This window comes from Dermacentor silvarum, chromosome 5, assembly GCF_013339745.2.
Source record: "Dermacentor silvarum isolate Dsil-2018 chromosome 5, BIME_Dsil_1.4, whole genome shotgun sequence".
Classification (NCBI taxonomy): domain Eukaryota; kingdom Metazoa; phylum Arthropoda; class Arachnida; order Ixodida; family Ixodidae; genus Dermacentor; species Dermacentor silvarum.
In genome coordinates, this window is record NC_051158.1 from 175947041 (window position 1) to 175967847 (window position 20807).

Below are 20807 nucleotides of genomic sequence, written 5' to 3' on the forward strand. Positions count from 1 at the left end.
GCGAATGTAGACATGGCCGACGCGGGTCGGTCTTTTGGGCTAAGATTCGATCGTGCGATGGTCTAGCAGTCAGCAAGACCATCACAGCCTCTCGCGACGTCTACGCAGTGCACATTGCCACCAAGTGGATAAATTTCACTAGGCAGTCACACACTACACTAACACACACCTACACTAACATACACAATAGTTCACCGACAACAAAAAAAAGCTTAACCTTACAATCGGCCGCGCAACGCTTGAAACAGCGAAGCTGGACGATCGTAGCCCAGCATTTTCCGGAAGAGCGCGTGAAGTTTTAATCTTAATATTATGATAATGATAATTTTTTTCGCGCGTCTAGGACATACGGCCGTCACTGCGCGTTGCATAGCGCAGCTTGCAACACCGACACCGCGTTGCTATGCCGACAACACGTTCCAGCAGACCCGCTCCACGAATGCGTTTCTCTCTCCCTCGCTCTCATATTGTGCAAAACCTCTTCACCTCGCAGAGCACGAGCGTGCGAACGTGCAAGCTGTGTACGAAGACGACGACGCTCGAACGCAATCATATGGTTCGCGTGAATGCATGCTCTGCAAGCGCGGCTGTATACCCTAGTGGTTACGAAGCTCGCCTTAGAACCGGGGCACGCGGGCTTGAATCCTGCCTCGGCAAGAAAGTTTATTGTTTTAATTCTTCATAGTTTCTTTATACGAACCACAAATCACAGCTGGCTTAAAGTGCTTCGCCGTTAAAATTCACGGAACCCTAGCCATTAACAGCTTCACTGTAAAAAGTAAAAGTTCGCCAGGAAGGCGAAGCATCGATTGCGATGGCAAATTCGCCAGGGATGCCCACTGAGCAGCCTGTTGTTTAACCTGGTGATTGACCTCGTCGTGCGGGCAGTTCCGGAGGGCGACAAGCAGCACAACGTGCATGCCTACCCCGATGACCTGACGCCTCAGGCGGCCGACCGAGGGACACTCCATAGCCGTATTAACGTAGTGGCAAACCTGGCTCTCCCACTAGGACATCTGCTCGGCCCGGCGAAATGCGTAAGTTTGCAGCACTCTGAGAAAAACCCCGTAGGCACTCGGCCGACGAGGTTCACAGCCAACGAAGAAGAAATTCCCTTCGGAGGGAACCTAAAGGGCCAGAAAGTCCTAGGGCGCCCTGTCGGCTTCTCTCTGATGTCAGACAGATGCACGGTCAATGAGGCGATCGACCTCGGATGCACCCTGCTGCACTCCATGCTCGCCCCTTGACAGAACATGGATGCGGTCAAAACATTTGTCTTGCTCGCACTGAACTTCGCCATGCGGTGAGGGCTTGTGGGGAAAGCAGAGTGGCCACTCCTCGACGACGCCCTCAGGCCGCTCATAAAGAGAATACTTTTTCTGCCAGCAAATACGGCAAACGAGTACATGTACGGCAGTGCAGCAGCAGGTTCAGCAGGCATCTCTCTTGCTGCTGAAACCAGTGGCACCTGCCATATCGACAACGCCTTCAAGCTCTTGACCTCAGCAAACCTCGAAGTTCGAGAGCTGGCGCTGCAAGCGTTAACCAATATCACTTTTAAACGTCTTTGCAGGCCAGCAACTCCGGAAAATCTTTCAGGATACCTGAGCCCAGAGACCGAAGGCGACTTCCGGGCTCGAGCAAGGCAACTGCAGTCTGTATGGACCGAAGCACGGAAGGCCTCCCGCCGTCTGGGCGTCTCCTGGCAAGTGCAGGAACATGGTGCCATCATCACCTTCGGGAAGGACACCCTGACTCCAAGTTATCGCACCAAAGCGGTGAGAACGCTCCGGTCTAGCATGGCGCGTGCACGGGATCACGCCTTCCAGGATAAACCTAACCAAGGAAAGCTGGTGGAGCGTGTCACCGCCGACATCACCAGCTCCCAGTTCATGTGGTCTGGCCATTACACTCGGTTCTGCGAGTGGCGCTTCGTGCACAGGGCACGCCTCAACTTGCTGCCCCTGAACGCAGCTAGGCTGTGGGCACATGCCTCGGACCGGCGCTGCAGGGTGTGCGGGTATTCGCAGGAAACCCTTTCGCACGTTCTGCGTCACTGCATAAGCCACAACTATGCATTCACAAGCCGCCACAACAAAATTGTTGACCGGGTGAAGACCGCCACCGCAAAGAAGTTGACGGTGATTCACGAGAACAGGCCCGTCGGTGACACGACCGTTCGCCCCGATCTAGTAATGCCAAGAAGAGGAGACGATCATCTTCGACGTAATCTGTCCGTTCGAGAACCGACTCGAGTCACTGGAATCAGCTCGGCAAGCAAATGTGGAGAAGTACAAGGCCATATGGGCGTACCTCTTACACCGCTACCAGCGAGTCAGCATCGAGGCAATCGTTGTCGGTGAGCTCGGATCCTGGGACCCCGGTAACGACAGAGTCCTGAAACTCTCCAGCAGGAGCTACCTCCGGCTGTTCAAGAAGCTCGCAATCAGCGAAACGATTGCGGCTTCAGGCGAAGTTTATATGCCAGACTAACCGGCAGCAAAACGGGCAGATCCATTCTTAGGAAACTGGGCTACCGGAATCCAGAATCGCGAGAGAGGATAACCGCCATCCCAAAGAAATTGCCAACAGGTTAAGAATACCCCCCATCCCAAGAAACATGCACCCAATATACAACGACGAACGCAGGAGAAGCAGAGTCCAAAGACTCCAAAGCTCCCTCCTCCAAAAACAAGGAGTAGTGTACACCGATGCGGCAGAGTACCCAGCAGGGCACTACGCTGCAGTGGTAGTAAGCGACAAAGGTGAGCTAATCTCGAGCTGTAGCGTGAGACACTCTTCACCAGAGGAAGCAGAGATGGCGGCGATTGCCCTGGCAATCACAAACCCATCAACCAGAATAATAATCACCGATTCTAAAACTGCAATCAAAGCCTATGACACTGGTAAGGAGTCCAAAGAGGCCGCCAAAATTCTGCAAGCAGGCAAGGAGAACGTACCCAATGACCTAATTATAATAATATGGGCGCCCGCTCATAGTGGACTCACAGGGAACGATATCGCAAACGAGGTCGCCCGAGGACTTACACACCGGGCCCCAGCGCAGGCATACTACTCCCTGTCCAAAAAGCGAGACTTAACCACTTACAGAGAAATTCTACAACACTATAGAACTACGCACGTGGCATCCAGGTGTTTGGAACATAGTCTCCAGTGGATTTCGCCCGCCACGACGTGAGAAAACTTCAAAAGCAAACGGAGCAACCCCACAGAAACACGCACACACTGGCTTCTCTTGAATTAAGGAAAGTTACAAATAAGAAACAGAGCTATTCTCATCGCACGGAAATTGTAAACATTTTCGAAAACATTTTCTTAACCTTCTGACGTGACCTATATAAGTCCCAGGTGTGGCAAGGGTAGTTCAGGGGCGATTTATAGGTCCGGAAGCCTATCACCCAGAGTCCGCAGGGGTATGTGCCATTGTGCTTGGAAACTTTCTGAATGATCATCAGCATAGGCCTGCATCACCAGTGTCGGCCCCTAGCAAAAATGCATGGAACCTCAGCCATAAACAGCTTTGTTGTAAGATGTCGCAGTTTCGCCAGAAAGGCGAAGCATCTATTGCGATAGATAATTAGTAGACAGCTATACGAAGTACAGCTATTAGTTTTATCGGCTGTATAAACTTGCAAACATTAGCTTACTAACTAAGTTAACAAGCACGGTGTCACGCGGTCAAAGGTAAACATCAACACATCTCGGTCGATGACAGGGGAAACTCGCTATCAAAACGCTGCAGTCAGGAAGCGCGGCTTCAGCAGCGAGCGAATGGACCTTCGTGCTGTCTCCCGTTTCAGCGCGAACGTCGAAGGCGCAGCGCATACGAAGCTACCTGCACTGGGCGTCCTTTGTCCACATCGCAGATAGTTTTGAAGATGAGACCGGCGCAGGCGGGCACCTTGTGCACGTCCCAGATTGCTGACAAGTTACGATGCCCGCACGGCCACGCAGTAAGCAGCAGCCGCCGCAGGAGAAGAATGCCCCCACTAACATCGCCTCTCCCCGGGACTGGCGCGCTGCAGAAGATGGCGCTTTCACCCCGCCTTTCTTAAAGCCTTTCTTCCTCGCGCACGCGAGATTCTTTTGGGGTGTTAAGTGCCAAAACTTGCTCTGATTATGAGGCACGCCGTAGTGGGGGGCTACGGCTTAATTTTCACCACCAGGGCTTCTTTAACGTGCACTGCAACGTAAGCACAGGGGCGTTTTTGCATTTTGCCTCCATCTAAATGGGGCCGCCGCGGTCGGGATTTGATCCTGCGACCTCGTGCTCCGCAGCGCAACACCTTAGCCACTGAGCCACCGCCGGGCATACCGAACATCACGGCGATGACGACCACAGAAATGTATTTGGAGTGTCCATATTTTTGCTATCACAATAAAATATCACAGTTATGTGAAATGCATTTACAATGCGCTTGATAGGGCACAGATTTAATCTATATATTTACAGTCTACGTGAAGTTGGTACAATGTTTGGGAGGATTTTGCCAAAGTCCCACTGAAGAAACTGAATGTTTCTCAGCGCTGCATATTGCATCAATTTTGTGCGGCTTAGACGTGTTATTAGATGCAGTTGATAGACTGGTCATAGTTTTGACTGCTGAGTTGCAGAGTTGTGAAATAGATAATTAGGTTTTAACATCTGATACAATTTTATGAATTTCTCGTTTAAATAAATGACGCGCTGAATAAGGAAATGGCCGTTTCAGAGTTGCTATATTTGTAGACATTAAGTTCTTTTTGAAAGGAAACGCTTGTCATCAAACTCAGTGAAGTGGTTACCAAGGAAAACCATTTCTGCTCTCAAATGTATCTAACGTTTTCTATCAGTCGCCATCGCTAATTGCGGCAGTAGTAAATTACCTCTAAATTGAGGCTATTCTATCATGAGAGAAGTCGAAGCTAGCATTTTCTGACGAATGTTATAAGCTCGGGTTCTTGCTTTTCGACCAACACTGCGAACGGCGCATGTGGCGACAAATTTTACCTACATTACCTTGTTCAACCTTGTTGTTTTGCTCAGCGATGCACGCTTCCGCAAAACAGCGATAGGCGCTACACTTCGTGTCATTTTTAGGGGCGAAGCTCCTTAGGGTGTGGGTCTGTCCCTCCTCTGTAGTATGTAGTAGTAGTAGGCAGCCACGTCTACATTTATGAAAAAAAGAATTCCGAAAGTTGTGTCCGTAGCGCTGAATCGAACCAGGGACACCTCGCTTCCGAACGCGCGGCGCTAACCACTACGCCACGAAGCTTTTTTTTTCTTTATTGCCTGGCTTTGACACACAACATTTCACAAAAGGAACAGTACAATATACAATTACAATATACAGTAGGGGAAGGCGTATTCAACCACCATCGTGCTGGCGGCGTCTATTTAGAATTCGCGCAGATCCACAAGCGGCTCTACTCTTGAGAGCCACTCGGGGGGTTCCGCTAATGCCTTATTGATTTCAACAAACCAGTGCATGCTCTCACGAAAATAAATTCGTGCAGGCCGTGCATGCTTATCAACGTAGTATCCTGCCATTCTGCACCGCCAAATACAGTGGAGGCCCATAAGCATAATTAAATCAAAAGGCGCCCCATCCTCGTTATCTACGCTTAAGTACCGAATGACATAAGGGTCAAGTGGAAATTCTTTCCGTACTGTTCTCTGTAAGACATCCCAAAAATAAACGCCTTCCCAACAGTGTAAAAAAACATGATCGATTGTCTCTGGCTGCTTGCAAATTAAACAGTGTGTTCCCCACGGTACAAATTATTCCTTTCCCTCCAAAAACTTTTTAACTGGTAATGTTCCGGTGTGTAATTTAAAAAAGAAAGTTTTCATTCCTGGCGGCATCTGCATTTTTTAACTCTCTTTAAAACATCACTGCCTGGGCCTCCGCTGTACACGGACCTGTACAAGGGTACTGGGAAAACAATGTCACACAAAGCACAATACAGTTTTTTTTTTCGTTTCACACTGAATAGGTAATCATTCGAAAACCGCGGTGTTAGAAATCTTACACTCGATACGATTTCTTTGTAGAAACCACGAATCCCTCCCGAAAGCTCTTCGGTTGATACAACGTACTCGGGCAGCCGTCGGCTTAGCTTCATTTGGCATACACTACGCAGAAACGGGTCTGTGGTGTCCCGAAAAAACAAGAAGCGGTTTACCAACTGCCGTAAAAAGAGGTTACCCAGTCCCAGACCCCCATCTTTTACCCTCCGAAACAAGTTGGTACGGCTGCAGCGTTCCCATTCAGATGCCCAGACAAAGACTGCGAAGACCCTGTGTAGCTTCTGGACGTTTAACCGTGAACAATGCAATACCTGCATTACATACCACAGCTTGCTGATGAAAAAAAGGTTGCAAACGGTAGCTCTGGCAAAAATCGATAGGTTGGCTCCTTTCCACTTCTCCGCTCTCTCCCGAATGATTTTAGTCTGCTCTTTCCAATACTTCTCACTATCGCTATAAGCGTCGAGCGGTGCGCCCAAATACTTGCCTGGGGTCGTTACCCAAGGACACGTTGGCGAAGATGTCTGGCTTTTCTGGCCACGCTCCATGCCAGAGCCCAAGACACTTCGACCAGTTATCCACTACCGGTGACATGGCTGAATTACGGAGACATTTGACAGCCTCGATTAAACTGCCCTGATCATCCGTTATAACGGCAACGTCATCAGCATATGTCAGCAGTTTCACTTCGGCTCCTTGTAACTTAACTCCTCTAATGCTGTTGCTTTCCAATATCTTCATGCACAGAGTTTCAATGTATATACCAAGTAAGAGCGGGCTGAGGGGGCAGCCCTGGCGCACCGAACGGTGCACGCTTATGGGGGCCCCTTGACTCTTATTTACGATCAATCTGGTCATGCAGTTTCGGTACGCCAGGGCCACTCCCTCGCAGATAACAGAACCTACATTAGCGTGGTCTAAGACGGCAAACAGAATTTCGTGAGCCACACAATCAAAAGCCTTTTCGAGGTCGATCTGTAGAATGCGACCACTAGTATCATCACAGCATTCAAGTACACTGCGCGCTTTGTGAATATTTGTAACGATGGAGCGCCCCTTTATCCCACATGTCTGGTGAGGCCCGACTATGTCCTGTATCACCGTCTGCAATCTTCGATACAATATCTTCATAAAGATTTTATACTCGACATTAGTTGATGCTATGGGACGGTATGCTGTAACCAGTCTTAATTTCTCTATATCATCAGTTTTAGGAATGAGGACCGTGTGGGACAACCCATAGGATGGAGGCAACGTGTTTAATTTGAAGGCCTCGTTAAAGATTACAGTCAAAACAGGGCTAATTTCGTTCTTGAACTCTTTGTAAAATGCGGCGCTAAAGCCATCTGGTCCAGGCGATTTTCCGGGGTTTAAGTTATCTATTGCGTACTCAACTTCGGTTTCCGTTATCACCAGTTCCAATCTCTCTTTTCTTTCGTCTTTTCTTTCGTCATCCAGTCGAGGTAGAACCCTCAGAAACTCATTCTTAAATGTGGTCACATCTACTGTCTGAAACGCGAACAGCGCCTGATAGTGCTCATCGAAAGCGGTTTTGATGTCGTCTATGTCTGTCGATAAGTTCCCGCGCCATTCTATTCCGTCAACGTGGTTGCTTTGAGCTCGCGATTTTTCTAATCCTAGCGCTCGTTTTGATGGCGCTTCACCTGCAGCTGTGTCCTCATCCTTTGCCCTCACCAGCGCTCCTGATAACGTTGTTCATCAATTTGCTCCATCTTTTGTTTAACTTTTCTAATGTCTTCCATCCATTTCCCCGGGGCTCGGCTTTCCTGGTTGAGCCGCTCATGAAGTAGTGCCTGTAAGTCAGTCTCTCTTTGTTTTTTCTCGTAACGAATACACGTAGCCCTGTCTATTGCTTTTATTTTTAAAGTTTCTTTAGATATTTCCCACTGTTGCCATACCTGAAGGTTTTTACTGGAGTCTATTTTGCTTATTTCCTCTTTTACTGCTCGTTTGTAAAATTCATCCTGAAGAAGCATGTTATTTAATTTCCACGTTTCGCATGAGAAAGCATTGCCTCTCTTTACAATTCCTATGCAGCACTGAACTAAACAATGGTCTGAAAACGACACTGGCACTACCTCATAGCTGTTACATTTTGGAAGGACATCAACTGATGCATAAATGCGGTCAAGCCGCATAAATGCGGTCAGGCCACTTGAGCCTTCGAACCGTGTATACTTCACCGCACGCCCCCCTTCGAGACACTCTGCCACATCTTCAAGGTCCCAGTTCTCAACCATTTGCGACAACACTTCAGTGATCTTATCTCTAAACCCCAGAACGCTTGTTTTATCTCTCGCACTGGGGACACAGTTGAAATCGTTCATTACTATGAGCTGTCTTCCCGTGCAAAGGCGCTCTTGGATGTCATGGAAAAAAGGGCCCTGTCATCCACCTTATTGGGCGCGTACAAACACACAATACGCCACTCAATGTTGTTCAACGAAAAGTCAAGTACACCACACCTGCCCGACGCACACGAATAATGTGCATGCACCTCAAGCCACGGCAACTTCTTTACAAAAAGTACGCATCCAGCCGATGTGCCCACAGCATGACTAACCACGGCACAAAAACCTAGACGTGAAACGCCGCACCATGCTGCCAGTCTCGTCTTCACCATCGACTTTGGTCTCCTGCACAGCCAGCACATCTATGCCGTGCTCCGTTATAAGCCGGTACAGCTGGCCTTGTTTTCGCTTCCCTTTCAGTCCTCTAACATTTAAGGTAGCGACTTTCAACGGACTAGCAAGAGCCATTTTTACACAATGAGAAGCGACCGACAGCATGGTGCTTACCTCCCTCGTCTAGCAGCGTGGCTAGACGCCGCCGTCATCGTCCGGCGCAAGCACCTGAACGTGATCTAGGTGCTCCTTAGTGCCGGAACGTTTGTGCGCCGAAATGTTAAGGCGCGGCCGAAGAGACGACCGCCGGACTTGAGCCGTCTTAGCTGGGGGTTCCTCGACGCCAGACGCCATCGCCTGGACACCGTCAGTGCTGGTCTGGGCGTGGGGACGCTTGGCAGCTGCGGGGATGCTGGTCGGCGTGTGGGCGCCGCTCTTGTCCTGATGCGGCTCGGTCGGGTCCTTAGGCTCGTCAATCTTAGGCACCGGTGCACTCTCCTCGTTCTTTCCCGTCCTTTCGCTTGTCCCAAGGGAGTCTCCAGATGATTGTTGGATCACTGGAGCATCGCCAGTACGGGCGTTGCTGTCAGGGGATGCTGACGCATCCTGCGTCCCGGCCAGCTTACCCGCCACGTCGGTTCCCCTCGCTGCCTCCTGCGCTTCAGCAATGTCCATGAGTTCAGCCAACGCCTCACTTTGCAGTCGCGGCGAACGTGCCTCGTGCCATGGCAACGCAGGCACTGCATCGCCCGCCCAGGCACCACAACGAGGGCCTAACTCTCCGGCGACTCGAACCTGATGCGGCAGGTCGCCCACTTTCATTCCTGGCTTCATCTTGAGCAGCACGGTTCTCGTCGTTGAGCCCTTCTCTTTCATGCCTGGGACGCGCCAACGCTCCCGCGTCACCTCGGTCACTTTCCCGAACTCCGCGAAAGCAGTCCGGATGTCATCGTCTTGAACGCCATGGAGCATCCAATGCAGACGCAGTTTAACCTGTTGGTCCTCAGGGTCAAAAACGATGTAACGGCGACCTTTCACTTGCAGCTCCTTGAAGTCGGCCAGTTTCCTTGCAGCTTCCACGCTGTTGAAGGTCACCGCCCACACATGGTTAATCTGGTACTGCCCCCAACGCCACAACGTCGGGGAGCACACCAGCATCCGCGAGGGCGTCCCTGAAATCTTCAACCCTATAGGGCCTCACCCTCACATCTCCGTGCCCCATCTCCCTTACCTCCAGCCTAGGCAAACTCTTTGAGCAAGTCATCCTAGCTAGATTGCACGGTCACATGGAAGACACTAGTCAATACCCACACTCAATGATTGGTTTCCGATCGGGCTTATCCACGCAAGATGCCATGCTGCAACTCACAACAGCTATTCTGGACCCCCTCATACCTGCGCACACTAAAGCGGTACTGGCGATTGACCTCAAGAAGGCTTTCGACAACGTCACGCACGAGGCCATCCTAAAGGCTATGATAGACCTAGGAGTTGGCCAACGAACATACAACTACATAAAGGCTTTCCTGCAAAACCGAACGGCCATCATGTGCGTAGACAACCTTCGTACACGCCGCTACACACTAGCGAACGTAGGCACACCGCAAGGCTCAGTGCTGTCCCCATTCCTTTTTAACGCAGTACTTATTCCGCTCGCGCGGAAGCTACAGCAAATTCCCCATCTTGACCATACCCTGTACGCGGATTATATCACCCTGTGGACTACATATGGATCGGACGCGCAAATCGAATAAACACTGCAAACAGCCGCAATGGTAATACAGGAAGAGGTCACCAAGGTAGGCCTCACCTGCTCACCGGAAAAATCTGAACTTTTGTTGATCCCGCCAAAGGGTAGAACGTATCATACTCCTATTAGAATCTACATACAGGATAGGGTGGTCCCACATGTCGACACCATTCGAATCCTTGGCCTCTACCTGCAACAAGATGGGAGAAATACCGAAACCATCAAACGCCTAAAGAGCACGCTAGCAGCTACCACGCAGCTAATACGCAGAGTAACAAATAAAGCTCACGGCCTGCGGGAAGAAGATACTGTGCGAGTAGTACAAGCGTATACCATGAGTAGAGTACTGTACTCTACCCCCTACCTCAACCTCAATATAACTGAAACCCAAACAATAAATTCTATAATCAGACAAGCTACCAAGGCTGCGCTCCGCCTGCCCAAAAGCACCAGTAACGAACGACTGGCGGAGTTAGGCATGCATAACACCATACAAGAACTAACCGAAGCACACCTACAGGCACAATATCTCCGACTAGCCAGTACCTCTACCGGGAGGCATATACTTTCAAAACTCGAAATTCGCATCCCTGCTAATCATGACTCCCTAAAAGCCCTTCCTACAGAAATTCGTCAAACGCTACGCATTCGACCGCTCCCTCGTAACATGCACCCCGACCAAAACCGCGAGCGGCGGAAAGCCAGAGCAGCAGCCCTTCATAAACGGTATGGCGATGAACAGAACGCAATATGGGTAGATGCTGCATGCGATCAGCACGGAGCCACAGCGGTTGCTTACACATTGAACACACCTCCATTAATAAAGGAACTACCCCAGGGAACGGACCCAGAGGAAGCGGAAGAGATCGCTATAGCGCTAGCGCTCGGCAGCTCCAGTGCTACCTACATCCTGAGTGACTCTAAAACTGCACTGCTAAATTATGCTAGGGGCCGAGTTCACCTTGCCACCTTCCACATACTGACCCAGAACCCCCCCTTCTCCCGCAGCGCTGAGCTCATCTGGGTGCCCGCGCACTCGGGAAACCCCGGCAATGAGGCCGCCGATTCTTTAGCCCGAGGGTCGAGAAACCGGGCACAGGCGGACCTCATGGGGGGTTTCTCGAGGGAGCGTGCGTGTACCTTCGCTGAGCTCATCGCGAATGCTCGCGCCGAGAGGCAAATATACCCACCGCCCCACTCTTCCCTCACTACCAGGGAGCAACACCTGAGGCTCCGTCTGCAAACGCGCACCCTACCTACCCCATCCCTCCTCTCCCACTACAGACCCATCCCACCTTCCTGCCCTCTGTGCAATGCGCCGAAAGCAAACCTCACCCACATACTCCTGGCCTGTCCGGCTTCTCCTCCCCCTGGCGGCCCGACACCACTCCAAACCTGGGAGGACTGGGAGACCTCACTGCGCTCCACGGACCCGGCAAGGCAGAAGATCGCCGCCATCCGAGCTGCTAGCGTCATGACATGTTAAACATGAACGTTTGAGTGCGGTGGGGTCGCGCGGGGACCCAGGGGACCTGGGAGGTCCCAAATGCCCTGTCAGAATAAAGTTTTTTCCTCCTCCTCCTCCTCCGTGCAAAAACAACGTGTTTAAAACAACACGACCGGTGGGCAGAGCAGGCAGCATGATCTCGTAATCCTTGTCTTCTTCGGAGGTGAACCTGTTTCCGCGGCCAGCAAGGGCCGCTATCGCCGCTCCGTTGGAGCACATGACCCTGCGTCCGTTCACTCGTGCGTCAGGAAATAGAATGACTACGCCACGAAGCGCACATGGACACACGCACCACGATGACAATAAATACCCAACATTAACGAAAGACTGCGCGTTTCTAACGCGTTTGTGCTAGCGCGTTACGGCCCGTGTAAGAAGCTGGTGTAAGACACTGTGGCCTCTCCGCCTTACCCCCGTATTCATAAACGCTCCTCGACTTGAACTTGACTTGCCACCGCCTTGGGCAGCGCGTTCGAAACGCGTTGAAGGCGGTGGCAAATCAAGTCGAGGAGCGTTCATGAATACGGGGGTTATACTCTCTCAGCAGTCATGTGATGGCGTCGGCAAACGCGGTGCACGTTCCGGCATGTGTAAACGGCTGCGTAAGACGCTGTGGCCTCTCCCCCTTACGAGAGAGTACTGCACGTTTCTAACGCGTTTGTGCTAGCGTCCCCTTAAGCGGGAGGTGGTGCAATTTTAATGAAGGGCGCTGTTATAAAATAGGAATGACGACACATATGGCGCGTGTCATTGGTGGAAGTCAATCGGTCGATTTAGTGCGGCGAGACTGGGCGAATTACACGGAAGATTCACGGTTTACCGATGATTCCCTCCGGAGCTTCGCCCACTCATCATCATTCACCCCGTGGATATGCGGTGATTTTTCTTCAGTCGCCTACAGTGCTTGCCCAAAGTGTTCTTGGCATTGTAGCTCTACTAATACCGGAAAATAAAGTAGGTCGTTCGCAGGAATAATTACATATTGTCTACTGTTTATTTGAGCCTATTCTATTGGCGAACGAGTTACGCAGCAGTTCGTTACCGTCAGAAAAAAAGAGCAGGTGCATTGCAGAGGAATAATTTAGTTTTGAGAATGGACATTGCATGCTACGGAGATAATGCACTGACTAATTTTATACCACCTCATAAAATACACGGAAGATCAGGTCAAAGTATTGTGTAGAGTAGAAAAGGCCTCAAAGACTGTGCATGACTTCGCTAAATGGTTTTTTTTTATATGGCTGTACACCATGACGTTACTCATCGCCTGGTTTCGGCAACGAACGTAGCTTGAAAGATGTACAACATTTTTAAGGCTTTCTTGAAAATGTTTAAATTTAAGACAGTTATTTGGGTTAGTTAGTGCGTCACCGCAATAACGTCCAGCACCTGTGTGTTCGACTTCGCTGCTTGCTGCTTCATCGCCTTACCATTTGCTTGCTGTGACTTCGTCTGCTGGCGTTGTATGTGCTTTCCAGACTTAAGTATTTCCCTCGCAAGGGACTAGGCAAAACATGTCATAGAGTTGAAATTACCAGTAGGAAGTCTCAAGTTTGAAAAGGCGTATATGCGACCTTCAGACAAAGTAAAATACAAGAAAGCTAATAATTTTATCAATACAATGTTTACAAATGTCTAATTGCAAATGAAAATAGCACAAAAATACTGACGCCTGCATATTGTTTTCCGGTGGACCGCGTTTCACTAAGTTACCCCTGTTGCCACGTTATCGCTGGGCGCAAAATGCACCTTCATGTATTGGAACTATCCGGAATGTTGTCGCGAGTTCTATATTGAAGAAATCTTGCCTGTATTCAGATTGCATGCCCGACCATACTGGCGTATTTTCTGGAACTTACGCTAGCGCCAGCAATTACGTGCTAACGTACGATGAGTCGGATATATATTAGCCGACGCATTTGATGCCTGAATCACATTTCGACAATCGACGACAATGCTCGCCAGTTTTATTGTGCTTTGAGTGTCACCTGTCATCGTGCACTCAAGTTCACCTAATCAAATCTCAAATTCATTATTCTTTTGCTACTGTTTGGTTATGTAGTGCACTACTACTTGAGAATAATAACTATGAATAACAGTGCAATCGCACAGATACAAAGTACTACAAACAAAAATTATGCATGCTTGCTGTACACAGACAGATTGTCGTTTGTTGTCAGTGTTAATGAAATTCAATATGATAAGAGAAGGTTTTATTGCATTGCAGTAGCATGCATTTATGTTTTCAAAAATAATGTTGTAACTTATGGAAAACCGAACTTTGGCAGGATTGAAAAATCCGCTGGAAATACTTGAAAATTAAATAACCCACGAAAGCCTCTTAAATACGTACAAATGTAATTGTCGTAGTGGTAAAGATTGTAGCCAATGAAAAATGACAGTGATAGCCTGAATATTATGAATTCTGACTACTCGCATTTGTAAATTATACAGTGCGCTTTCTTGCGCTTCTTTGACTTCAATGAAAAAATGCAGCTTCTGAGAAATGCAAAGAAACTAAAGAACACCGACTATTCGTTGTCAGAGGACTATTCACTCAGAATTCAGACAATAAGAAAGAGGCTATGGTCGACCGTTAAAGACAGTCGTACACCGGAAGATAAAGTGTATCTCAAATACGATAAACTAGTTTTCAACCGGGTGACGTACCTGTGGGATGAGGCAAAGAACGAAAGACGCAGACTTCTGAAGCCCAGTGCAGATTCAGACGGTGGCATAGCACAAGATAATGAAATCCAGGCTGCGCCTCGGAATGATCGAATAACCACCCAGCGAATGGCCGCAAAAGGGCAGCAAACGGGACAAACGGGGCCTCAAACGCTGCAAACAAAGAGCGCAAACGGGGCATTCAAGTGGCAAGGAAATGACCCTTGTCGTTTGCGGTTACTTTCTTTAAATGTGCAAAGTGTCTTCTTCTGCTTTCTGGTGTTTTACGTGCCAAAACCAGTTCTGATTATGAGGCACGCCGTAGTGGAGGGCTCCGGAATAATTTCGACCACCTGGGGTTCTTTAACGTGCACTACAACGCAAGCACACGGGCGTTTTCGCATTTCGCCTCCATCGAAATGCGGCCGCCGGGGCCGGCATTCCATCCCGCGACCTCGTGCTCAGCAGCGCAACGCCTTAGCTGACTGAGCCACCCCGGCGGGTAAAAAATGTGCAAAGTGTCGTGAATAAAATCACCGAATTTGAAGCGCTGCTTTACGACCTCGATCCACATGTTACGTTGCTGATGGAGACCTGGTTGCACGCTGGATTGCTTGATAACGAAATCATTCTTCCGTCGTACTCAGATGTGAGACAATCCCGAGGGGGCGGAGTCACAATTGTCATTAAGGAAAACATATACGTGACAATTTTCCGGCTATTCATGAGCATGAAAGTATTATTTGTAGAATTTGTTTTTACGGCAATTTTATTGTTATCGGTGTTGTATACCGTCCTCCGATGGCAGATCTTGCATTCCTCGAAGCAACTCTACGATTATGTTCAGCGTTTACGGGGTGAGAACGTAAGATTTGTCTTGGCCGGGGATTTTAACTTACCTAATGTCGACTGGGCAACCATGAATGCGGTGGGCATGAATGTTAGGCACTCCGAGGATCTTATTAACATTGCATTTTCGCGTTGCCTAAGTCAGATTGTTACCGCCCCTACCAGAATCACTGCTACCGCTAGGCATACTCTTGATTGATTGTTTGTAAGTTCCACTATCACATGCGACTCTGTTGACGTCATGAATGGGCTATCTGATCACAAGTTGGTATTTGCCACCTTTTTTTTTCAAAAGTGTTCTGACAAAACCAAGGCCGTGATCGTTGTGAAAGATTTCAACACGGAAGATGATGAGAGCATCCTAGATTACTTAGAAATGAAATTCGACGGTTTTAGTGCTGATGAAAATGCGAATGTGTTTTGGTGTAAATTCAAACAAGTTTGTCTTCATTCTATTGCGATGTTCGTTCCTGACAAGATTAGGAAAAAGAAACAGAACCCCTGGGTTACGCGAAAGATAATCCACATGAAAAGAAAGCTTAAGAGAATGAGACGCTCAGGTCGGCCTCGGGACTCTACTATCAATACACTAAGCGCAGCGCTGAAAATTAGAGGCTAAAAAAGCCAAGGACACTTTTTTCTCTAATACTCTAGGCAATTTCCTCAAGGAAGTGCCAGGGAAATTTTGGAGGTATTTAGGCGACAACAAATCCAGTACTATTTCATTAATGGTTGACGGCTCACCAGTTTCAGAAGCAAAAGCAGTAGCTGATGAATTTAACAGATACTTTTAATCCGTATATGCCTGGAAAGATACTGATCTTGTAACAGAGCCTGAAGGGTTCGCTTCTTCTATGCAGGAATTTGTTGTCCGTCAGGAGGGTATCTTTAACTTGCTTCTTAACCTTGATGCTAAAAAAGCGGGCGGCCCTGATAACATTCCTACGATTTTCTTGCGATGTTACGCAGAGCGGATATGGCAATACTTGTTCCTCATTTATAAGGCCTCCCTAGCGCAGTTTTCCCTCCCGTCAGACTAGAGAGGTGCTCGTATCATTCCTTGATTCAAGTCAGCTGATCGCTTGTGCGAATCCAATTATAGCCCAATCTCCTTGACTTCAACAAGCTGAAAAATATTAGAGCATATAATCTGCCGTCACTCGACCGCATTTCTCCAAGAAAACAGTCTGTTATCAGACGCTCAGCATGGTTTTCAGCGTGGTTTGTCGACTGTTACGCAGCTTCTTAGTGTGTGCCATGATTTTTCACTCTCGATTAGTAACAAAGAACAGATCGATGCTTTATTTTTGGACTATGCAAAAGCTTTTGATAAAGTGCCCATAATAAATTATACAGAAATTATACGCCATTGGAATAAAAAGCAGACTTATCGAATTCATTAGGGCTTATATTCAAAACAGGTATCAGTATGTCCAAGTTGACAGGTACTAGTCGGAGACGGTACAAGTAACATCAGGGGTTCCACAAGGGTCAGTTTTGGGTCCGATTTTATTCCTCATTTATATTATTGATAAGGTGAATGTTATACACAGCAACGTTAAGATAAATCTTTTCGCGGATGACTGCATTCTTTACACCACGGTAAAATCTATTGCTGATCAAATTACACTTCAGAAAGCCCTCGCTGAAGTTTCATGTTGGTGCATGAAATGGAACATGTTCTTCAATGCTGATAAGTGCTTAGTCCTCCGTATATGCAAGAACACAACCGTTTTGCGACATTCTTATTCTGTAGATGGCATGTACCTAAGGAATCACCGGCTGTTAAATATCTCGGAGATACAATTACACACAATCTGAGTTGGGATCTTCATATTAATACAATCAGCACCAAGGCTCCCAAATCTCTCTGGTTCATTCAACGCAAAACTTTCACAAGCCCCTATGAAAGTGAAATTAGCAGCATATAAAGCGTTGGTGCGGCCATGTCTGGAGTATGCTTCGTGCCTATGGGACCCTTATAGACAGAAAAACGTTGTCAAGTTAGAAAAAGTTCAAAGATCCGCGGCTCGATTCATTTGCAACAAATATAAACGCACTGATATGATTTATTATCTTGGTCTTGGTACACTTAAAGCGAGACGTGCCGAATGCAGATTAAAATATTTGTACCTAATGTATAACAACTTATAAAAATTAACAATCACAATTTTATTACCCGCCACATCTCCGCACAAGCTCTCGTTTTGATAATGGGAAAATGATCAAGGAATAAAGCGCTCAAAACGACAATTTTAAATATTCATTTTTGCCTAGAACCATAAGTGCTTCGAACAAATTGCCGAAAGATATTGTCGATAGCCCCAGTGTTGACGTATTTATTACAAACTTGAAGAAAATGCGTGGATGAAGGTGTTCTTGTGGCGTTTCAATTGCAGTCTTTCATGTCTTCATTTTCTGTATTTGGTTCTTATGGCCGTTGTTGCTGTGTTCTCTGATGTTCTTTTTTCTTGTGCCCACTCCTGCTTGGAGTCAAGCGACTCTGCAGTATTGCTAAATAAATAAAAAAATAAAGTTGGTATAAATTTCCACACGTTGTGTTAAATATAATTTGCATGGCGGAATATCTGAGTATTATAGCATAATAACAAGACGAAAGTAAGCGATATTCGAGATTATAAAGTGGGAATGATTGAGGAAGCAGAAAAATATGAACCCAGCATGAAATCAGCGATAAGGAAGCTTTCAATAGGGCAAGGCAAGATGTATGCACTGAAAGATAAGTAGGCTGATCTCATCAACAGATGTCATCAGCAGGGTGATGAAATTTCGATGATATATTAAAGGCAGCGAAATAATTCTACATTGACCTGCACAGTGCCCAGAACAGCCACGCTACCTTCATTCGAAGTAGTGATGAACAGGATACAGAGGCTCTTTCTACAACTAGCGAGGACGGTACAAAGGCCTTGCAAAGCATTACCCGGGGAGAAGCGGCAGGAGAGGATGGAATAACGGTCGATTTATTCAACGATGGAGAACAAATCATGCTTGAAAAGCTTGCGGCTCTATATACGCAGTTCCTCACGGCTTCAGGTGTACCAGAGAGCTGGAAGAACGCCAACATTATACTGATCCATAATAAGGGAAACGTTAAAGAATTAAAAAGTTATAGACACATTAGCGTGCTTTCAGTATAGTATAAGATATTCACCAAGATAATTTCGAATAGAATCATGGCAACACTTGAATTCAGCCAACCGAGAAAACAGGCTGGCTTCAGGAAGAGATAATCTACGATGGATCATATCCATGTCATCTAATCAGGTAATCTAGAAATCTGCGGAGTACAATCAACCTCTCTATATGGCTTTCATAGATGAAAAAAAAGGCTTTTGATTTAGTAGACATACCAGCAATCATAGAGGCATTGCGTAATCAATGAGTACAGGAGGCATACCTAAATATCTTGGCAAATATCTACAAAGATTCCACAGCTACCTTGGTTCTCCACAAGAAAAGTTGAAATTTACCTATAAAGAAAGGGGTCAGGCAAGGAGACAAAATCTCTCCAACGCTATTCACTGCATGCTTAGAAGTATGCAAGCTCTTTGACTGGGAAGGCTTAGGAGTGAGAATTAATGGCGAATACTTGAGCAACCTTCGGTTTGCAGATGACATAGTCCTATTCAGCAACAGTGGGGACGAATTACAGAAAATGAATGAAGACCTTAACCGAGAAAGTGTAAGAGTAGGGTTGAAGATTAAAATGCAGAAGAAAAATATAATGTTCAATAGCCTAGCAAGGGAACAAGAATTCAGGATCGCCAGTCAGCCTCTAGAGTTTGTAAAGGAGTACGTTTATCTAGGTAAATTACTCACAGGGGACCATGACCATCAGAAGGAAATTTACAGCAGAATAAAATTGGGTTGGAGTGCACACGGCGGGCATTGCCAAATCCTGAGTGGGCGCTTACCACTGTCGCTGAAAAGAAAAGTGTACAATCATTGCATTCTACCGGTCCTAACGTATGGGTCACAAACTTGGACGTTAACAAAGAAGCTCGAGAAAAAGTTAAGGACCGCACAAAGAGCGATGGAACGAAACATGTTAGGCCTAACTCTAAGAGACAGGAAGGGAGCAGTGTGGATCAGAGAGGAAACGGGGGCAGCCGATATTATAATTCACTAATATTAAGACAAAAATAGGGAGCTGGGCAGGCCATGTAATGCGTAGGATCGATAACCGGTAGACCATTAGAGTTACAGAATGGATATCAAGAGGAGGGAAGCGCATTCGCGGACGGCAGAAAACTAGGTGGGGAGATGAAGTTAGGAAATCTGCAGGCGCAAGACAGGGGTAATTGGAGATCGCAGGGAGAGGTCTTCGTCCTGCAGTGGACATAAATATAGGCTGATGGTGATGATGATGATAGCATATTGCTACGCGAGAGACATTCATCCTGGGGCAGACGACGAAGAAGACGGTTCTCTCTGGTGCTGGTGGCTGTCCACCATCTTGGCTACTGTGTCTCTCTTATACTGTAAATGTAAATAGTCCCGCCTTGTGCCGTTTTACGTAACATCTTTTTGGTGGAAGTGCTGGGTAGTTCCCTGTTTCGATCACGGAGCTTCGCAACGGCCGCCTCATCACGCTTGCGACCATGTCAGTCGGTGCGGGCACATCGTCTTCACCCCCTGCCCCTCCCGTCGCTCCGACCTACATCGTTCTGCCTCCTGCTCGTGATCCTGGCGTATTTTCCGGCCAGGATGGGGTTGACGTCGACAAATGGCTCAACCTTTACGAACGGATCAGCGCCGGCTACAGGTGGGACCCGACCCTTATGCTCGCCAACGTGCTTTTTTACCTCGATGGCCCACCGCGGGTGTGGTTCGAGACGCACGAGGCGGAAATTACCAGCTGGGACACTTTCAAAGAGAAGATCCGTGACCTTTTCGGTGACAGCACTGGTCGGCAGCTTGCTGCGCGTAATGAACTTGCAACTCGTGCACAAACATCCTCCGAGTCATACGTCTCGTACATTCAGGACGTTATTGCTCTTTGCCGCCAGGTTGATGAGCACATGTCTGAGTCCGAGAGGGTTTCTCATGTGCTCAAAGGTATCGCCGACGATGCTTTTAACCTGCTCGTCTATACCAACGTTGATACCGTCGACACAATCATCAAAGAGTGCCGGCGGTTTGAACACGCGAAGAGCCGCCGTATTACCCAGAAATTCACCCGGCTGCCCAATACGGCTGCAACTTCATCGTGTGATGCCGTTCGCCTGCCGCCCACCTGTGACCACGTTACTCGCATTGTTCGTCGCGAGATTGAAGCCGCCTGTCCTGCACCTATTCAACCCCCTGTGTTTACAACCCACGCCAGTGACCCAT

At 47.9% G+C, this 20807-nt stretch overlaps 1 protein-coding gene across 1 annotated transcript; it reads left to right on the plus strand.

Annotated features, from left to right (window-relative positions):
• Positions 1-1406: 1406 nt before the first annotated feature.
• On the plus strand, positions 1407-2363 carry LOC125945816 (uncharacterized). Its single transcript, XM_049668114.1, has one exon. The coding sequence runs from the start codon at positions 1407-1409 to the stop codon at positions 2361-2363; it is 957 nt and encodes a 318-aa protein (XP_049524071.1).
• Positions 2364-20807: the final 18444 nt, after the last annotated feature.